This window comes from Peromyscus eremicus, chromosome 4 (assembly GCF_949786415.1).
Source record: "Peromyscus eremicus chromosome 4, PerEre_H2_v1, whole genome shotgun sequence".
NCBI classification, from domain to species: Eukaryota; Metazoa; Chordata; class Mammalia; order Rodentia; family Cricetidae; genus Peromyscus; species Peromyscus eremicus.
The window spans coordinates 101,171,561-101,192,499 of record NC_081419.1 but is presented as its reverse complement, the minus strand read 5'-3'; the positions used below and the strand labels follow the sequence as shown (position 1 = coordinate 101,192,499).

Below are 20,939 nucleotides of genomic sequence, written 5' to 3'. Positions count from 1 at the left end.
GAGGGACTTGAGATTATGCCTCACTACCCCATCGTGCCTACCCCACCCCCTTCTTTTTCCTGACAGGGCATGGGAAGATAAAGGTGCTGCTGAGAGAAGGTGAAATTGGTACCGGAGTTGTTAAGGTCGGAGCCTGAGCCCTGGCACGCCTAACAAGCTAGAGTTGTCCACCATCTGCCCTGACTGTGTCAATTAAAGAAACAAGTAACAGTGAAATGCGGAGTAAGACTTCTCCAATGTGACCACACTGGGAGGAAGAACAAATAAAATGTCCAGTGACTCCCCGTGAGGTTTAGGTTCTCAAGCAGAAGGCAAGTGGTATGCGTACCTAGGCAGTCCTGGTCGGGGTATGGTCCTGCCCATTACTAATCCACCATTACCTCAGTTCCAGTCTCTACTACAAGGTAGTCTGACCAGTTGCCAGACTGATGGTAGAACTGTGTGATATCTCTTCCGGGGAGACAAACTCCTCCTCCGGCTGGCACAGGCTTCAGCTTTTTCCTTCCCCCAGCCCAAGATTCCTGGAGAAAAGCCCCATAGCTGAAGAGGACACGTGTCTTTCTACAGAGTATCTTCACATCTGCCAGGACAGTTAAGTGGCTGGACTGCTCCTACCGGTACGAGGGTCATCTTGGGCAAAACCACTCCCAGCCTTTAGGCTTTCCTCACGAATACAACAAATATAGCCATCCCTCTCCTTGATGTCAAGGGCAGAGGACAAAAACTGTTGGTTACCGTTCACCAGAGTGCTTTCTGTACCACTATGGGGTGCCTGGACCGGAGGCAGAAGCTCAAAGCTCGGATGGGCTCTCTCCGGGTCTGGCTAAGCCCGGGATCACCCTGGAGCCAGCGAGGATCTCCTTAAACGCAGACACTAGGCGCCCGCTACAAGAAGTACCTAGCAACCGGAGCTGGGAACTTCCGGGGGAAGCAGGAGTCCTCCCATTGGCGGTGATTTAGTGACGCCATCACACCGCGACCGCGGTCCCTAGTTCCCCTAACCTCTGGGTACTTGCAGCTGTGACTGTGGCTTCTCCGCCTGCTGCTTTTGACCTGCGGCCTCGCAGGTGTCAGGTGACAGCGTAAGGCGCCGGGCGGGTCCGGCTGCAGCAGCCAGGTAAGCTGAAGCTAGACCAGCGCGGGAGGGAGGTGGACCGGGCGTTGGGAAACCAAGCAGCTGACCTCGGTTCCTGGAGAGTGGAGATTGGCAGGGTCGCACACACGGTCCTGCGCTTCAAGCTGCCCATTCCTGTGCTGTTTGCTAAGGGACCCTTGTGCTGTGAGGCACAGTGATGATTACAAAATCACCAGCGCCACCTGGGTGGCTTTACCTCAGTGCTGCCTTCTGTTCAGTGGGGATTGTTACAAAGATGGAAAGAACCTGAGCGCGCTGTCACGAGGGACTAGCACAATCCGTGAGGTTTGGGGTTATCAGAGAGCAGCCGCCCAGCCCTATCTCTAAGGTCACAGTCACTGGCAGCCCTGAGGCATGAATGATAACCATAGGCTGGTAGCAGTTAGGGCCTGAGGGGACTAGGCAAGATGAAACCTGATTGTCTTGCTTGGGAAGTACCTTGCTTCAGTAGCATCTAGATATGGAGTCAAACACTAGTGCTTTCTTTTAGTTGTATGACCCTTGGACCGTAAGCAAACCCTTTACCCTATCTAAGCCTTGGCTTGTTCATCTGTAAAATTGCCCGGCAGTACCTGCCAGCCATAGTCAAGAGAATTAAATCAGACATCGCAGGTGGAACACTTGGCTTTCCTTTCCTGGGGACAGTTACTGTCATTTTAGTGTGTCGTGTGACTGACCACATGTGCTGGGACAGCCTTTGGAGTGTGGCATGGTGGTGCTTGTATAAGACAACAGAGGGTAAAATGGAAAGCCTTTGGTTTTCTGGCCAGACTTGCCAGCTGGCACTGTGGTGATCCTGAGCAGGGTAGGTTGACTTGACCAGGTGAGGACCAAGAGCCCAGGACTGAGAGAGCGGCTTCTACATTTGTTCCCATAAAGACAGGGCATGCACATTTGGGCCTTGAGTGTTCCTCAGGTGCCATCACCTTAGTTTTTGAGACAGGATTTTACGTTGGCCTAGAACTCAACAGTGAGGCTAGACTGGCTGGCTATCGAGCCCAGGAATCTACCTGTCTCCACCTCCCCAGTACTGGAATTACAAGCATGGACCACTGTGTACACACTTTCACGTGGATTCTGGAGATGTAACTCATGCGTTCAAGGGAAGCACTTACCAGCCGGGCTGGCTTCCTAGCCCCATGCTGGTTTTAAAAGCAAGATACCCTGAAGGAGAAGGACTGTGTGATAAGGAATGAAGACCAGACCTAGATTAAGACAAAAATAAGAATGGGTGGGGATGGAGTGTGGTTTAGCTGAGGTATAGGTCAATTTAGCATGTGCCCTTCTGGCCTAGCACCCATATCATAAAAACAAAAGAAACATAAGAATGAGACTTATCTTTAGGTGGAGCTTAAAACTCAAAATAAGCTCTGAACCTGGTTATTTTCCAAGAGATCTGGATCTGAGGAAGGCAGGCATGGCCAGCCACTTCCCAAAGTTGATGATCACTAGGTTCTTCCAGGAAGTGCAAAGTCAAGCCCCTTGCATCTTCCTTGAACAGATCAGTGCAAGCTTGTGCTCCACATACAGCAGCAGCAGCACTTGGGCCCAGTAGTGAAAGAAACAGACACAGCTGTTGAACCCAGGGAGATAGCTGAGCAATGTGGAAAGACCAGGTCTCCAGCCTCTAGGTAACCCCAAGTCTCCCTGTGCTCCAGCAGTAGAAAACGGGTGCCTATTGGGGGAGGTGGAGGGCTCCTAGGCTAGAGCAAACTGGCAGGGGTTCTAGCTTGAGCACATGAGCAGTGGAAAGTGTTTAAGTCAGAGGGCAACAGGATCGAGTTAGTACTTTTAAAAGTTGCATGAAGCAGCTGTGAAACCATTTCTAGGAGTAGTTATTTGCCCAATTTGGGGCTGATTCCTAGTCCTGTACATTTTAGCCCTCAGTTGGAGGGCTTCCTCTCAAAGCTAGGTAGAGGGGCGGCCTGGCCATCTTCATAGCATCCTCTCAATATCAGGCTTGCGTACATCAGTCGCTGGTATCTGTCTCCCCAGCATGCAAGATGGCAGGGCCGAGTTGGCCTTCTGTGTCCCCCACTTGCCAGCAGTAGGACCCCTCAGGAAACACTGGTTGAGGAAAGGCTGGGATCCCTGGGGCTAGCTTGAAGCCCGGCGTGGTCATCTGTACTCTGACTTTTTGAAGTATAACAGGGTAAAATGACCTATGTGAGCACCTCCCAAGTGGCATGCTGGGAATGGTTGATGGGGCAAAAGAACTAAGGGATCTTCATAATGGTTCTAAAGTCCTTCTGTCTCCTGGGGCTGGTTTCTTTCCTTTTAGGCTTTGATGCTGAGCTCTGGTAGGAGGAGGCTGTTCTCAGCTCTGCTGCAAGTTCAGAAGATGCCTTGTCAACCCTCTAGAGATATGAGACTGGTACAGTTCCAGACACCCCACCTGGAGGAGCCTCACCTGGGCCTGGAGTTAGGGATTGGTGGGGGACTTGTAGACCTAAACACTTTTGACCCCACACTCCCCAAGACAATGATGCAGTTCTTGGAGCAGGGAGAGACTACCCTCTCAGTGGCAAAAAGGTAAGTCAGTAGGCCGTGTTGACCTGGTCCTCTCCCTCCTCCCAACTCTCTCCTTGAAAGTCTTGTATGACAACACCCTCAATTTACAGAGAGGGAAACTGAGGCTCAGGGAGGATGATGAATTCATTTGGTTGTGGAGCTAGGACCTTACCTCATTATCTGCCTTCCTGAGAAGCTAAGTTCCTCCCACTGGAGGGGCCTGCAACAAGGTCCCAAGAAAGGCTTCTTGGGAAGATTCGGGTGTGATTCAGACCCTCAGAGGACAGAGATTCCAAGTTTGTGCTAGATTAACTGGGAGTGGCCCTGAAACCAGCTATGGAATCGGTCTAAGAGTCAAAGAACAGTAGATTATTTATTTATTTATTTTATTTTATTTATTTTTATTTATTTATTTTTTGGTTTTTCGAAACAAGGTTTCTCTGTGTAGTTTTGGAGCCTGTCCTAGATCTCTCTCTGTAGCCCAGGCTGGCCTCAAACTCACAGAGATCCGCCTGGCTCTGCCTCCCGAGTGCCAGGATTAAAGGCGTGTGCCACCACCATCCAGCTCAAAGAGCAGTAGATTAAAAGTACTTTAAGAAGGAGTTTACCCAGTAGAGTGGCAGAAATAGAAATGTTTGACAGCCCAGTGTCGGGGTCACTATGGTTCGAAATGGTCATTTTCTTAAAAATGAGGAACCGCTTCCTTTCCTGTTACTAGGAACCAAGAGTGTCAGCAGTGTAGGAGAGCAGCCATGAGGAGGGGGGACTCTGTTCTAGGGGACACCAAATGGCCAATTGTTAAACTCCATATTGTACTCTATCGTTCATACGCAAAACAATGACATGAGACAGGCATTCCACTGCGGCTGGTACAAGCTATCCAGGACACACAGGAGTTGTCTCCAGAGAAGGACATGAGTGACCAGAAGGGGTGAGAGAGACCTTTCCACTTAACCCCGCCTGTACCTTTCATATACTTCTAAATGAACAAGAATTACTCAGGAAATAAACACTTGATGAGTACCACCATGCTTTGCTGTAAAAGGACTGTATGTAGCTGGCTTTGAGTCTTACACTGATGGGTGAAAGATCTAGAAAATACAAAAAGCAAGTCATAACTGCTGTGGGCCCTTCCCAGCTGCCCTGGGATTCCCAATCTGTTCCCTGCTAGCCCTTCTCCTGCTTGGTCTCTACAGAGCCCTGGCTACCCAGCTGCCAATCCTCCCTCGGTCGCAGGTGACCTTCCTGGCCCCTGTCACCCGGCCAGACAAGGTGGTGTGTGTGGGCATGAATTATGCAGACCACTGCAAAGAACAGAACGTGAGGGTGCCCAAGGAACCCATCATCTTCAGCAAGTTCTCCAGTTCTATTGTGGGGCCCTATGATGAGATCATCCTCCCACCAGAGAGCGAGGTCAGTGCTTCCCACCACCCGGGTGGCTGTGGTCCAGCATAAGGGTCAGGCCCCTAGAGCGATGTTTCTCAACCTGTGGGTCACGGCCCCTTTGGGGTCAAATGACTCTTTCACGGAGATCACATATCAGATATCCACATTACGATTCGTAACAGTTGAAAAATTGCAGTTATGAAGTAGCAACGAAGTAATTTTATGGTTGAGGGTCATCATAACATGAGGAACTGGATTAAAGGGTCACAGCATTAGTCAGTAGTGCCCTACACAGAAGCTAGAGAGGACTGTACTGTACTAACACAGCCCAGTGTGGGTGACAGGAGGAATTAACTGACATCTTTTCCCAATCACAAAGGTCATTTTCTGCAGTGAAAGTGTATTAATAGTCTAGGTAAAGCCGTCTGTACACTGCTGCCCATGCTCTGGTGTTCCCATTTGGCTGCACGTTTTCCCAGTTACCTGTTCAGCTGTATTTCTGCCACACGTGCGCCTTTTCCTGGACTCCACCAAGAACACCTTTTCATCCGTCTTCTCCCTGACACATTTGAGGGTGCCACATCGTTTCCTTTCCTGACATTTCTGAAGAACTGTTTCCTCCTAGGGTGCCTGTGCTCAGTTTGCCTTATTTCCTTGTGATGGTCATTTATTCTCTCAGCCATAGCTGGCCTGTGGAGGCCAGAAGAGGAGGTAGCAGTCCCTGGAACTAGAGTTACAGATACTGTGTGCATCTGATGTGGGTGCTGGGAACCAAAGCTGGGTCCCGAAAGAACTGAGCAGCCTGCCCAGCCTCTAGTCAGTAGATCTCTCCCTCCCTTCCTCTCTCTCTCTCTCTCTCTCTCTCTCTCTCTCTCTCTCTCTCTCTCTCTCTCTCTCTCACTCACTCACTCACTCACACTGTTGGCTCTCACCTCTTGTTTCTATGCTGCATACCAGGCTAGCTGGCTCCTAAGCTTCTAGATGATTCTCCTCTCTGCCTCCTGTCTCACTGTAGGAGTGCTCGGATTACAAATGTGTGCTGCTGCATCCAGCCTCTCACATGTGTCCTAGGGACTGAACTTGGGTTTCAGGCGTATGTGGCTAGCACCCTTACCTGCTGAGCCATCTCCCTGCCCCGCCTTGTGCTTTTAGTTTTCCCTTGAAGTCTTCGTTTTTCTTCTTACTCAGTTTGGAGGAACCCACTTCGGCCAGCGGACCATCCTCGTGCTTTCCACCCCACTTGAGCATGTCCTTACGTTGTGGCCTTCACTGAAGGCTCTTTTGTGTTGTCTCCTACACTAGTCAGCCATTCCCTAGGAGCCTGCTTCTTTTAGTGCATCGGTAGCTCAGGGTAGCACCTGGGTTCAGGTGAACTTCTGTCAAGTCTTGCCATTACCATTAAAAACAGCTGAAAAGACTACATTCTAAGTTCTTTTCAGTTGCATTTTGCTCACTGGGGAGAGGCTGGCATTAGTTCACGTTTTGTAGCCACATGCATTTCTTCCTTGTGAATTGCTTATTTAAGGCCCTTAAATAATTTATTCTGGGATCTCAAGCTTATTAAAACGAGTTAACACATTATAACACATACGTAGTGTCAGGCACACAGCAGAGTTACATACTGCTGTTACTACTTGGCATCACTCTTCATCCCACGTGTCAAGGGTGACTTTTAAACCCCAGACGTTGTTGATCTCCTAGTCACCTCCAGTGGTGCCGCTTGTCACTGCCCAGAGCTTACGGGTCAGCCAGTCACACCCACATGGCATTCACTTCACCCTGGTCCTGGAAGCTGGGGCCTGCCGTACAGCACCACAGCTCCTTGTCCTCTCCCACTTTGCAGGAGGTGGACTGGGAGGTGGAACTGGCTGTGATCATTGGAAAGAAAGGCAAGCACATCAAGGTGAGGTGGAAGGGAGCTCCCGGCCAGGGAGGAGCAACAGTCCCGACCCTGCCCTTGCTGGTACTGACCACTCCGGTGGTGCCAGCTGTCTTACACTGGGACGTGTTTGGCACTTTCACTCCCCTGCCTTTGGCTAGCGCTGGTGCTAGTGTGTGATAATGGCTTTGAGATTCTTCGTTCTAGGGATTGTCACCTGTGATGTAACCTGTCTAGCCAAATCTCCTGCCCCAACAGGCCACAGATGCCATGGCTCACGTGGCTGGCTTCACTGTGGCTCATGATGTGAGTGCTCGGGACTGGCAGATGAGACGCAATGGAAAGCAGTGGTTACTGGGAAAAACCTTTGATACTTTCTGCCCCCTGGGCCCTGCCTTGGTTACCAGGGACAGCATAGCAGGTAGGTTGCTAGTCTTTGCCACTTTTACCCCCGTGTGCAATACCCGAGTGTCAGGAGAAAACAGTGCTCCGGCAAGGACTGTGGTTACAAGTACATGTGGAACTTCTTCCAGAACCCCTTAGAGGGAACACAGCCGCAGCTGCTGTGAAATTACATCCACAGAAAGAACTGCAGAGAGCACTGTGCTTGGTGGGGGCTTCTCCAGCTTCCCTATCTGGAACAGTCAGTCCTTAAGCTGAAGGAAGCAAGGCTGGCTCTTGAGCGTGGTGGAGAGTGGCTATAATGAAGCCTGGTTTTCCTAAGGGAGATGGGAGAGCACCCATAGGACCGTGCCCATCCACTGTGCACTCATCCGTGAGGATTGGCATGGCTATGTGGGTGAGCCCCTCAGCACAGCAGTGCCTCAGAAGCTGTATTCCAGCTCTGAGAGGGGTGTAAGATAGTTTGGGTAGACCCATTATCTGCTGCTCTGTCATCCCTGTTGCTTTGGAGACGTTAAGTCATTTCAGATCTAGTTACCAGCCTCTGCTGGGGATTGATGCCCTTTTTTTCTATTTTATTTTTTTTATTTTTGATTTTTTTCTATTTTATTTTATTGTGAGCCATTTTAAATATGTAGATAAGATAGTATAATTGATAACCATGACTGCACTATTTAAAACACTTTATTACATGTATTTTTGTGTATGTATATGTGCATGCCATGGTACTTAGATAGAGGTCAGATTTTCGGGAGTTGGTTCTCTTCTTCTGCTGTGGGTTCCAGGGATCAAACTCAGGCCCCCAGGCTTGGCAGTAAGTGCCTCTACCTGCTGAGCCATCTTGCCTGGCCTGCATGCCCATTTTTTAAAGGCAAATTCCTTAGCTGTTTTTCTCCCTGTTCAGAGTCTAGAATGTCCCTCCTCTCCTCACTTAAAGGGCTACAGCTGTTGATGGAGGAATTCAGGGAATTCCAGTCTGTACAGGAAGTCCCAATGTAAAGTGCTAAGCCAAGGTGGGCAGACATGCTCCCTACAGTTCCCTCTTTCCTTTGGGGCTGGGTGTAGGGGGTGGATAACCTCACAGTATTATTTTGAATTCCAGATCCACACAATTTAAAGATCTGCTGCCGAGTGAATGGGGAGGAAGTCCAGAGCAGCAACACCAACCAGATGGTGTTCAAGACTGAAGACCTGATAGCCTGGGTTTCCCAGTAAGTGGGTGGAGCCTATCACGGCCAGTCCCACCATGGCACACCTGGAAACTGAGCCCCTCTCAGCCCACGGTCTTACCTGGCCCTCTGCTTCCCCTAGGTTTGTCACTCTTTATCCGGGGGACATCATCCTGACTGGGACTCCTCCAGGGGTTGGTGTGTTTAGGAAACCTCCCGTCTTTCTCAAGGTAAGTTAGTTTAAAAGAGGAAATGGTAAGAAAGAGAGCTAGGGAGGCCTGGCAGGTTTGGAGCAGCCTACAGGAGTGAAATGGGGAGAGACTGTTCAGGAGCCAAAGGCTGACATCCTGGTGAACTGCTGTCTTACAGAAGGGTGATGAAGTCCAGTGTGAGATTGAAGACATCGGTGTCATCATCAACAAGGTGGTGTGATGGCATGCCTGTAAGCACTGGACTTTCACTCCCATAAAGCTCACCGCTGGCCCTGCCCACTTGAGGTGCTCTTAGGTAGACCTTGGAAATAAACTTTCTCAGAGTTGCAGCTCAGCTTCTCCTGTCTTTTAGTTCCCCCCCCCCCCACACTCTTCCCCGCTCCTGAAGGTGCGCCATTTTCACAGGGCTGAGTAAGGAGGGAGTAGATATTGGACACATACTTCAGGCTTAGGGAAGAAACTAACCTAGTGTCTTTATTTATCACACCAAATGAAGAGTAAACATGGCTTTTCTAAGTCCAGGTTAGCTGTGTCCTGATCAGGAGGCACACTTAAGTTCTAGGCTGACAAGTCCCACCAGGTTCCACTTTCTGGTTCTAACTGCAGATGAACTGTCGGATAAATTGTTCCAGCTTGTCCTGGTTGTCCCGGCTGGCAAATGTAGGGGACAGGTGGAGCTGGGGTCCTGCAGGGCTAGGCATCTGCTGCAGTACCTAAACCACAAGACGGACTGTAAGCACCTTGTAACCCTTGCTGAGGGGACACTGCCTCCCTCCCCAAAAAAAAAAAAAAAAAAAAAAACTTGTAGTGATGCCTCAGCGCCTGAGTGTGAAGTTCTAGCAGCCCTTGGGGCTGGGGTCAGTGACAGGCTGGTGATAATGCCTCTCTTACCCCCAGGTCTTTGAACGTCCAGATGGCACTGATAGCAAGGTTTGGGTCTGCACACTCTGGAAGGAAGAGAAAGAGTGAAAGCCCTGAGGCAAGCCAAGGAGCCACTGGGCAGGGCTTTCCTCCTCTTAAAGGAGAACCACCTAGGGCTTGCATGTAACTGAAGCCCCCTGTATGTTAGCTCTCTTCCATGGTGTCATGCAGCCATTGCCCAGCAGGGGGCAGCAGTCACCAGCAAACCTGTCCCCTCCAGGGACCCTGGGATGGGGCTTGGAACTCACCAAAGATCCCTTCTTCTTGGGCACAGGCCTGTAAAAACTCGAACAACTGCTCCGAGTAGCCCACCTCTGCAGGAGAGATTAGAGCTAGCCCCCAGCTCTGTGGGACTGAGCCTTACCCTGAAGGGGGTACTTCCTTACTGCCAGGGGGTAAAGGGTAAGGCTTACCTGAATCTGGTAGCCGCCCCAAGTGGAGGAAGGCGGCAGCCTGTGCGAAGGCTTTGAGTATCGGACTGAGCAGGCGGCAGAGGAAGAGGAAGAAGTCAGGGCAGCGAGACTGCTGGCTAAGCTGGAGAGGGGCAGGCCAGAGTGAGGAAGGTAGGCTCCCAGGTACCTTACCACCTCCACTGCCTCCCCAGGTAGCTCCTCCCAACACACCCTGAAGCACCGGCCCCCTGGCTCCTCAAAGTCATCGCTCTCACTGTCAGTGAAGTCCCCGCTTGGTTTCCACAGCAGCTTTGCACTCAGGTGCTGTCTTCCCGTGTCACAGGCTGGCCGGGAGCCTGGCGTCTACGAGTTGGGAGAGTTATTGGCCCTTCCTTGGTAAGGCTGGGCAGGAGTCAGCTCTACAACCCTCAGACCTGGTCCTGGCTCTAGCAGGTGAAAGTAGGTCTGGGAAGCCCAAAAGGATGCCCAGAGCTACTTGGGCCAAGTACTCAAGATACTAGGAAATGTGGAGGCAGGAGGTGTGAAGAGACTCTTAGAGCTACACATGCAAACTGGCATGACACACGTACGCCCAGGGTAGTGGAGACAGGCTTCCATGTGCTGGGCCAGAGGAGCAGCCCAGGGCATTGGCACTTAGGGTGGGAGCATACCTCCTCAGCAACCAGGAGCCCACACTGGATGAGCCGGTCCAGCACTTCCTGACAGTAGCAGTAGGAAGACTGGCAGGGCTGTAGGAAGAGAAGCACCAACGCCCTTCAGAGAACTGGGGGTGGGAGCTGGCAGATTCCTGACCAGAGGCAGTTGGAGGTCATGATGACAAGGCCCAGGGCCCTGCTGAGCTGGGGGATCTGACCTGGGGCAGCAGTAGGTCTTGGGGTAGTAGGTGCAGCAACAGTAGGATCTGGCGGTACAGTTCATTCTGACTCAGCAGCTCTATGCCCTGCAGCTCCCAGGGCCCCTCAGGTGGTACTCTGCCGGCCAGCAACCCCCGCACTGCACAGGCTGGCAGAGAAGGAGGCCTACTTAAGGAGGGAACCATTCCCTTCTCCCCTGCACATTCATCCCAACCCTGCAGAGCCCACTGACTCACCACCCACAGCTTCGCTCAGGAAGGTGGGCAGCAATTCCATACTCAGACGTGCTAGATGGGTGAGGCCTGGGCCAGGCCGTGGCACCACCACCAAGTCCCCCTGGTGGACACGCAGCAGAACCACGTGTGCCCTCAGCAGGCTCAGTGTATGTTGGGCCAGGCACCGCAGTTGCCCAGAGAAGCCCACATCAAAGCCACGCAGCAGTGTCTCCTCCGTCAGCCACGAAAACTCCCCCAGGAGCTGTGACAGGACCACACCCTGCAGCAAAACAGGCCTGAGCAGAGGGCCAAGCGCTGCCCTTCCTTGGGCCCCACCACACAGTACCCTACCTTTTGGTGCTTCAGCAGTAGGAGTGTTGCCATGATGGCTGTGCTCATCACTGCTGAGCTGGCCACACTGGCTGGGGAGGAGGGGAAGGTGGAGGTGTAGGATGCTGTCAGGCCTAGAGAGGCTTAATCTCTCCTCTACCATTTGACAGATCTTCCCAGCTGCACAGCCCCAACTCCACCCCAGCAGGAGAGAGCAGGTTCCAGGAGGTAGTTATTACATGTGCTGTGAACCAGACCCACTCGAAACAGTGCTAGTGACATCTGAGAAGGCATTAACAGACACTTAAGCGGGTGCCTCTGCAGGCACACGGTGCTACTCCACAGTCACATCCCACTTACAGCTAAGGACACCGGCTGAGGGGCATCTGAGGTGGGGCTGGGTTGGACCTGACATGGTCTCCTGCACATGCCTTTGGCTCAGACACTGAGTTCATCTGCTCCCCCTCTCCCTAAACACCCCACTCTTCCCGTGTCCTAAGTGTGCCACAGAGGAGGTCGGAGGTCAGGTGCTGAAAACCATGGGGTCCTGGTAACTGGCCCTATATAATCCACATAAACCACACCCCAAAGGTGCAGATCTGGGTTTCCCTCACCACTCAGGACATGCCGGCTCAGTCTTCTGACCAGGAGCTGGTCCTCCTCTTTGAGGGTCAAGAGGAGGCCAGTTGATGGGGTCCACTCCTGCTCCTTCTCAGTGTCTGGAACAACACCACTGGGATAGAGACACATCAAAGAATGAAACCAGACTAAAACGTCAGTCTAAAGCTTTCCAAAGCTCTAGCTGTTTCCCCCAAGTCCTGGGAGAACTCAGAACCCTCTCCCCTCCCAGGCCTACGTGCCATCCTGCACTTAGACTATAGGGAAGGGAGTGTCTGGGGCTGATGTTCTGGGATGGCTGGAGTGGTCTCTAGTTGAAGAGCCGCCTGCCTCCCTTCTGAGACCCACACATCTGTGCTCCTTACCATTCACCTAGCACAATGGGCTGTAACAAGTGTTCCAGGGTCTGCCTGCTACCCCAGCAGCTTCTAGCATTGATGGCGTATTCCTGCCCAGGATAAAGACGTGTGGTCTGTTCTTGCCCCCCAGGAAACCTGCACACAGACCATCTAAGACAGGAAATACTATCCCTACAATGGCTTTGAAGGCCAAACAAACCACCACAGAGACTTTCCCAGCCTTTCCCAACTGCTTTTATACCTGGAGGGAAAATGGCTGGGCAAGGTGCACCCGGACACAGGCTCTACGATTGCAGCCCCAGCAGTTACAGAGTTTCCGAAAGACAGCCAAGGCTCCTGTCCATAGCCCCAGGGGAGCCAAGTCCTGCAGGAAAGGAGAGGCCGCACATGTATTCTTGGCCAAGTCTCAGGGCTGCTACTCATTTTGCCCTCCAGACTGCTCACTGGTCTTCTCCAAGCTATCTTTTCACCCATGACCTCTCTTGTAGGGTCTGGTGATGGCAAAGACCTTGGGTGATACTGCAGGATGGTGACTGTAGGGACAGTTCCTTTACACACTTCATATCCCAATTTGACTTCAGTCCTAAAGGAGTCCGATCATACAACATATTGTGCCACCCAGAAGTGGTGTCCACTTGGGGTCCCCAGGAACAAGAGGGTCTCACGTGGTTCATGTCACATGGTGCATCTGGAACCAGGTCATAGGCAATGGCAACTGGTACCAGTGTGGCATCTGGGATGATGCCTTCCTGGACCACTTGGACCACCAGTCCTAGCCAAGCCTGGCCCAGGGCTGAAAGCCTGGGCCCTGGGTATCCAGGGGGCTCTTCAAGGAAGATGAGCAGAGGCTGCCCACTGGCAAGCAGCTGCTCCACAGTCTAGAAGGGGAGAGGAAGGGTGGCAGGGTCAGAGGCAGACCCCTGTATGCTTGGCCCACCCCACACACAACCACTGGGAAGAACACTCACTGCACGGACCACGGTCCTCGCAAGGATGCCGTCTGAGCTGTCCAAGGAGAGGTTGGCCTCGGGGGGCAGGAAAAGTCCCCCAAGTTTCCTCAGGAGAGCTCTGTGAGTACAGGACAGCACAGTGAGCAGGGGCTCTGGAGGAGAGACTGGCCCCTCCCAGGCGTCTAGACACGTGAAGCAGCCATGGCCCAGGGACCCATAGCCAACCATGCGGGTCTACAAGCTGGCCTGTCATATGGCTGAAAACAGACTAAGGCGGCAAAGTAACTTCCATCCCCCTGCTCCAGCCTGGGATTTCCCTCCTGTCATACCTGAGAGCAGGAGAGCAGGTGCGGGGGTCCAAAGCCACACGGACCACACCCAGGCCCTGGGAGAACAGTACAAAAGGCAGCAGGAACCCATCCAAGAGTGACTTGTGTGTAGAAAGGAAAACAAGCGGCGAGCCCTGCTCCAGAGACAGCCAGAAGGAGACCCACCATAAAAACACAGCCAAACCCCAGCACCTCCAAGTCCCAGGGCAGCATGGGGGGGGGGGGGGGAGTGTTTCCCCTGCACATTTCCCAAAGGTAGAGCAGCATGCCTAAAACTTTTTGTTTTTTGTTTTTCGAGACAAGGTTTCTCTGTGTAACAGTCCTGGCTGTCCTGGCACTCGATTTGTAGACCAGGCTGGCCTCAAACTCATGGAGATCCACGCATCTCTGCCTCCCAAGTGCTGGGATTAAAGGCGTGTGCCACCACAGCCCAGCCCTTCCCACAACTTTTAAGGTAATGCAAGGTGTAACAGTTGTTGAAACTGAGGGAAAGGCAGGAAACCCTGTAGGAGCAGGACTATGAGGCATGGCAGCAAGGCTAAGAGCTGTGGATTTTTCTAACAGCTGATAGGGCCTGGGTTTGCCTCTGCTCAGGCCTTCCAAACCTATCCAGTATGGTCTGGCTTACCTCCTGGACAGCTTTATGGACCATCTTCATCTGCCCCTTGTGAAGCTGCACATTCAGGAAGAGGCGGTTCAGGAACCACAGCAGTGCCCAGCTGAACAACCTTAGAAGCAATGCCAGCTTGAGGTGCAGCAGGGTCACCTTCCACAAGGTTCAGCCCCACAGTACCCCAGGTTGCCCAGAACTACCCTAAGGCAAGCAGCCTTACTGCCCACACTGATCAGGAGAGGTCACAACCTGCTTAACAGCAGACAGCAAATGCTAAAGGTGCTGCAGCTGCAGAGGTCCTGATGCCACAGGCCACACCTGTGAGGCCCTGACCCGTCCATCATGGCCTCATGATGCAGCTGGTTCACATCAGACACGTGTCTGCCTCTATTCATCTAAAGGGAGACCAGAGGACTCAGACCCTTTCCAGACAGGACCCAGTCAGCTTCTATTTACCACCTACCAGGAAAAATGGAAAAGAGAGACATACAAGGAGAGCAGGGCTCACTCCATTTGCTCAGTTGCCCAGTAGGGGACCATCTTGCTACCAAAGTAGGTAGAGGAAAACGTGTAGACAAGCAGCAAGTCCACATCCAATGGAAGCATTAAATGGGGGCAATTCTAAGAAGCAGCGATATGTGGGCACGCTGGGGAAGACCATACACCTATAAACGCTGTGCTCTAAGACCACCCGACTACTTAGGTGCGTAGAGGAAGCAGGCAACCTGCTAGACTTGTGCTTGGGACTCGACACAAGGGCACCATGAAGGCCAAGGGCCTGAAAGCCTCAGCAGAGTCAAGAACTGTCACAATGGAGGACTGGTCAAGATCACCAGCAGCTGAGCCTGACATAACCCTAAGACCCCTTCAGCAGCTTAACTCATCCCCTAGCTTTAAACATAAACTGTATACTAGCTCTGCAAATCTATGTCCTTTCTTCTGAGCTCCCAGACCTACAGACAACCAAGTCCTCAAGTCAGTTACTGGAACTCTCAATCCAAACATCTTTCCAGAGCCAATTCCCTTCTGACCAAGCCTGTCCCTCTCTGTATACATCCCCAGATACCAGGCCAGAAACAGGGATTTCCTGTGTTTTTTCTCTTTTCCTCCCAACACCCAATCTATTCATGAGTCCCAATATTACTACCTCAACCTCCCAGTCTCTTCTCAGTGCCTGTCAATCATCTCTCAATGGCACTAACAGCTCTGCAGATACGCTGTCTCTGCTCTTGATCACAGTTCATCATGCTGCCCCTTTACACTTGAAACTTTACTACTGGTTTTGCTGCCCTTAGAGCAGCCTGAACTAGATGGCTCTGATCTGGTTCCTTTTACCTCAGATTCTTCTCCAGCTGCTCTCTGCTTCACCCATCAGCTTCTAACCATGTCACTATTTTCTGTGCACTGGCCCCCTCCTGCTCAGGACCCTGACTCAGGCTCCCCCCTCTAAAGAAACCGTTTGTTCCACTTTTACTCCTGTGCCCTCCAGGGCTGGCTTTCTTTACTTCTGGCTCCAACTATAATACTCACCCTCTTCTTGGGTATTCTGGCTCAGCCCTTGTTCCTTTCTTTGAGCAGCTGTATCCCTGTCCACCTCCTAATCCCCTGTATCTAAATGTGCAGACCTGTACTGTATGAACCCAGGGAGGGGCTGCAGCAGGCTACCATCCAGCTACTATGGAATAATATTTGGTTCTTTTCCAAGCCCAGCTAACATCCACTCTCCAGAGGGGCAGAGGCCTCCATCTAAGGACATGCCCCTCACCATCGTTACCTGAGCAGGAAGGGGCACAGTGTGGCCTGAATGTGGCCCAGGATGCGCTGCGCCTCTTTCATCAGTAGGTCAGGTGCCTGGCCTTCTCCAGACCCTCCTGGAACCCTCCCTGCGAGGAGGCTCTGCACCCTGTTGGGGTTAGGAGAACAGTGTTGGGCTAGATACCAATGGTCTCTCCAGTCACTTCCCCAGTGCATAGCCAGGATAACATTCCAGAAGCCTTGCCTCAGCCAGCCTTGGCCATCCTGACCCAGACCCTTTGTCACCCTTTTAAGTATCCTACAAGTGCCAGACTCTGATCCTGCCTCCTCACCCAGTGTTTTCCATGATCTTCTGGGATGCATCAGAGCTGGTGGGTATGTGCTGCTCCAGGGACCACAGGAAATAGCAGAGCCTGCGAACCAGCCAGCCCCGAAACCTGGGGGAAGACAGTTCAGAGAGGCCTCCTCAGGGTCTACAGAGGTCTATTCATCAGGAAGGGTTTGCACCCATCTCATGCCCCAGGACCAAGCTCCACCACAGAGGAAAAAAAAGGGGGGGACCACTTGCTTATCTGGACCCTAGTCCCACCCCTCTTCCCCACTGAGGGGGCACAGTGGTTTGACAGCCAGTGGGCAACCCGTACATGCCTATGGGGGAAACTTGAGGAGAGTAAAGCTTGCCTCAGTTTGCTGTGGTTTTGCAGGAGAGGACAGAGGCCCTTCTTTTTTCCATTGCAGAAAGAAAATGACACCACAAAGGGCCCTTGTAACCCACCACCCTGCACCCCTAGCTCTGGCTACCTGGTGTTCTCTTCCTTCACAAGGATCACATTGCAGAAGCCCAGATCCATTATGCTTCTGTGGAAGAGGGACTCCTACCCAAGAGGGAAAGGACAGCATGTCCCGGAGGGTCTTTGAGAGCCAAGTCTGTACCCTGCCCATCTAGCCTCTGCCTGATGGCCTTTGAGTCTACCAGAAGGAAAGTATAGAGTACATCTCCCAGATGTCTGACCCCAGATCACAATGTTGGCTCAGAAAGAAAAAAGCTTCATGCTTAAAATGAAACCACTGCCCCCTGTTTGGAGTTGCCCCCTTAGAGATAAGCACATTAAAATCCTCTGAGTAGGGTTTTCACTTGTCAAGAGCAGAGAACCGTAACCTGAATCTCCATTAGAATGCTGGGCCCTCTTGGCAGCAGCACATGATATGGACATGTAAGAGATGCTGAGTGCTATGAAGTCTGAGTGGACAGTGTCCCCAAACTGAACAGAACTAGTGCAGACCCAGGTATATTCCAGCCTAGCTCTCCTGAGGCTTCCTACCCAATTCTCCCAAGCCACATCCCAACAACAGACCCCTGTGCATCCATTCCTCTGAAAGGCAAAGGCGTGGTGCAGTTGAAAGATCAAACTTGGAAAGCCATGAAGGAGGCAGTTTCCCAGTATCCTCACTCCCAGAACTAAGCCAGCCTAAGCTTTGCAAGGGAGAGCCCATCCCTACCATCACTTACCCAGCTCTTAGGAGTACAGGTCTGGCAGCAGCGGCCCATAAAGGGGCGATACTTCCCCAGGAATGGGGTGATGGCCTCCAACTTCATCCCAAAGCCTGAGGACCAAAGGCTGGTCTGGAAAAGGGCCACAGGAGAGGTGAGGGAACACAGGGTCATTGACAGAGGGAGGGGCACATCAGGAGTGGAGGTCCCAAGAGGGCAAGTAGGACAAAGGGTGTGAGAATTCCCACACTACCTCCTGATCACTGTGGTTACTCCTCTGCTGGGTTTGGGGATTGGATTTCAACATGGTATCCATGAAGTCTGTGAGATTTGTGAACTAAGCACTCTGCCTCTCTCCACATGAACCTGACCTAAAAAAGAGTAAAAGGTGGAACTACATGGAATCTGAGCCATAATCCAAGGGCTTGTGAGGTGACCCACAGTCCACCCCAAGACAGATAACAGCCAGGCCAGCAGCAATGAGGACAAGTGACAGGAAACTGGAGACTCAGGCCCATCAAGTCCCTGTCCCTGACACCAGCAGCGTCACCAGGGGCTCCCTGAGGCTGACATGAGGAGTAACCATCTTCCATCCACACATCCAAATGTCTCCTAACACCAACTTGGGTTGTAATGGCAATTTAAGACTCTCGGTGCAGAAGGAAAAGACTGGTTGGACTGGGCTATACCAGCAAGAGGAGCCACAAGAAACAGGACACTCTCTCTACACACCCACCAGGTCCTGCTCAGCTGCTCTCTTACAGAAGACCAGATTGTTATCTGTCTATAGAAGAGGGACTCCTGCCCAAGAAGGTCCCCCTACCCTGATCTCCCACCATGTCCATGATGCGCAGACTGGCCTAATTATTTACATTCTTTTTTCCACTCAGTCACACTAACTGCATGTCAGCCTGAGAGTGCCTTCTTAATTGATTATTGAGCCTAGAAAGTCTTCTGGGGCTGTAAGTCATGATTATTTTTTTTCTGTGAGTTCCAGGGCCCAAGGCTGCCAGAAAAGCAGCCTCATAGAGGCCTCCAGGGTTCCCATCTCACTTCCTCTGTATCATCTGAAAGTTGTCCTGAAGGCAAGAGCTGCAAAACATTCATGTGTAGACCCAGCAATTCAGGGGCATGGAGAGGACCTGGAGAGCCCGATGCCCGTGACTCAGTAGTTCCCAGGAATTCCTCGGGGTCTCCTTCTCTCCCCTTGGTGCTCTTTAGCACCAGGAAGCCAAGCAGTAAACGGATCCTGATTCATGTACACACAGGCTCTGGAGAACTCACTTCAAATACATTCCCTATTTTGAAAAATGTTCTCTCAGGCCCATTCAGACCCTAAACACAGGGAGGCCCCAAATCAACGCTGCAACGTAACGGGTCCTGCCTCGTTCGCAAGGAAGTTGATATTCCTCAGCCTCAGACCACTCCCAACCTCAAATTCTGACCCCGATGCTAGCCCTAAAGAACAGAGTAAAACACAAGGCAATGAGCAGTTCTCACGAGCCAGTTAAGTCAAATACTCAGCTCGCACAATCCAGGTCAGTTTGGGGACACGCCTCACTTTCATTAAAGCAGGGTCTGGCTATGTTGCCCAGACTGGCTTTGAATTCTCCATCCCCCTCCTCAGTTTCTCCAGCACCAGGATACAGATGTGTCTGGCACCCAGCTTCCCTAAGTGCGGGCCGCTGGCAGTCTGCATAGATGAGCACCCTTCACCGGGACCAAACACAGTTCACATGTACCTTCCCACTGGCTATATGATGATGTACCTTCCCACTGGCTATATGACGTGCTAAAACGTTAAGCGTTAAGGCCAACATTTAAAAGCAGAGAACTCGTTATATAAAGAGCGGGGGTTTCCAGCTGCTGCTGTAAAAATAACCTCGAGAGGTGGCATCTCGGAGCAAATACCCCACAGGGCCTCAGCTGCGGGGAGGGAGCCCAGAGGCCACTGTCCCTTTCACTCACTCGGCCAGTCCTGCTACCCGCCCTGCACAGGTGACACTTGGTGCCTGACTCCTGTGTAGCTCTTGCCCAAAGGCTAAAATGCAAACCCGCCCCCACAAGGTAGACGATTCCTGCCCTCCTAAGCACCACAGAACTTCACTCCTGGGGCCCACTACCCCTACGGAGCCTGCAAGGAAGCCCCTGGCCAAACCCAAGATGGAGGGCAAGGCCTGTCTCAGGGGCAGCACCGGAAGTCCATCCCTGCCGCTGTCCTCCGGGTCTCAGGTGCCGGAAGCCAGGCAGAGGGCGACATGGGCCTCTCCGGAGCCACCAGGCAGGCCGCGTGCCCGTGACGCTCGGTCTGGGTGACAGGCCCAGCAACAGGACCGCCCGCCCGCCCGCCCGAGTTCCCCACACGGGATAACAGTCCCTGCCGGACCCAAAGCCCCGCACAGCCCAGCGAGCTCGACCCAAGCCAGCACCCGGGTCCCACGAAGCTCACCTCACACCCGCCGCCAACTCCCGCCAAAACAGCCGCGTGACTGGGCCAGAGAAGCCGGAAGAGCCGGCCTGCGCATGCGCCTCAGAAGCTGCCTCGACTGCCAATCATGACACTCTGGGCCGGAAGCCCCATCCCCTGGACGTCGGGCACGCGCAGCTTGCCTCGCTGCCTGTACCACGTGATCCCAGCTGCCCATGCCGGTGTTTAAGAGTATGTGGGGAGAGGCCTTTCTGGCGGTGCTGAGGGTCACTGTTGATCTCCCGGTCTGGAAGCGAAGGGTGCAGAGGACCCAAGGGCTGGAGAGGGAGTCTTTAAAAAAATGGGGAGGAGCGAGGTGGCACACACCTCTCATCCCAGTGCTCCGAAGGCAGAGGCAAGTGGATCTTTTTGAGTTCAGGGCCAGCCTGGTCTACATACCAAGTTCCAAATCGGCCCAAACTACATAGTGAGACTTGTTTCAAATTATATAATATATATAATGTGCATGCCAGAAGAGAGCATCCTGTCCCCTGCAGCCAGAGTTACAGCCCCCAGTAGCCCCTCATGGGTGCTGGGAACCAAAATGCCAGACCCATAATAAAAGGCATGAACCAACTCCCCAAACTTGTCCTCTGACCTCCACATACACACACAAAATAAACAGATGTAACGTTTTTAAAGGAGAAATCCAGCCGAGCACCAACACTTAGGATTCTCTGTTTCCTGGATGTGGTGTGGCCAGCTGCCTCATGCTCTTGGTGCCACGCCTTCCCAGTCCCCTCCAACTGTGAGCCAAAACAAACCGTCTTTCCTTAAGTTGCTTTCTGTCGGGTGTGTGGATGCAGCAACAGGCAAAGTATATAAAGACCGCACGCAGCCTGTGACCACTGTCTTCATCATGAGGCCATCTGGGTAATTCTCGGCTTTTGGGTCAACTCTGAACAGTCAAGGCACAGAGACCATAGGGG

At 52.4% G+C, this 20,939-nt stretch overlaps 2 protein-coding genes across 8 annotated transcripts; one reads left to right on the top strand and one right to left on the bottom strand.

The window, feature by feature from the left end:
• Positions 1-864: 864 nt before the first annotated feature.
• Positions 865-9,023, top strand: LOC131909622 (fumarylacetoacetate hydrolase domain-containing protein 2A). Its single transcript, XM_059261361.1, has 8 exons — positions 865-1,117; positions 3,417-3,667; positions 4,843-5,059; positions 6,876-6,935; positions 7,170-7,332; positions 8,416-8,524; positions 8,625-8,712; positions 8,852-9,023. The coding sequence occupies exons 2-8, from the start codon at positions 3,423-3,425 to the stop codon at positions 8,912-8,914; spliced, it is 945 nt and encodes a 314-aa protein (XP_059117344.1). The 5' UTR covers positions 865-1,117; positions 3,417-3,422; the 3' UTR covers positions 8,915-9,023.
• A 123-nt stretch (positions 9,024-9,146) lies between these two features.
• Gpat2 (glycerol-3-phosphate acyltransferase 2, mitochondrial) lies at positions 9,147-20,101 on the bottom strand. 7 transcript variants are annotated; one of them, XM_059261352.1, is made up of 22 exons: positions 19,993-20,101; positions 17,797-17,914; positions 17,562-17,675; positions 16,853-16,926; positions 16,384-16,488; positions 16,071-16,199; positions 14,312-14,411; positions 13,684-13,817; positions 13,373-13,472; positions 13,070-13,282; positions 12,646-12,768; positions 12,411-12,493; positions 12,042-12,160; positions 11,449-11,519; positions 11,119-11,377; positions 10,882-11,030; positions 10,679-10,756; positions 10,239-10,370; positions 10,029-10,149; positions 9,864-9,929; positions 9,586-9,641; positions 9,147-9,407 (listed from the first exon to the last, which is right to left on the bottom strand). In XM_059261352.1, the coding sequence occupies exons 2-22, from the start codon at positions 17,857-17,859 to the stop codon at positions 9,291-9,293; spliced, it is 2,406 nt and encodes an 801-aa protein (XP_059117335.1). In that variant the 5' UTR covers positions 17,860-17,914; positions 19,993-20,101; the 3' UTR covers positions 9,147-9,290. The 7 variants fall into 7 exon arrangements, with proteins under 7 accessions (XP_059117335.1, XP_059117340.1, XP_059117341.1 ...); XM_059261357.1 differs by having other exon boundaries at positions 11,119-11,359; XM_059261358.1 differs by having other exon boundaries at positions 13,684-13,784.
• Between the last annotated feature and the right edge of the window lie 838 nt (positions 20,102-20,939).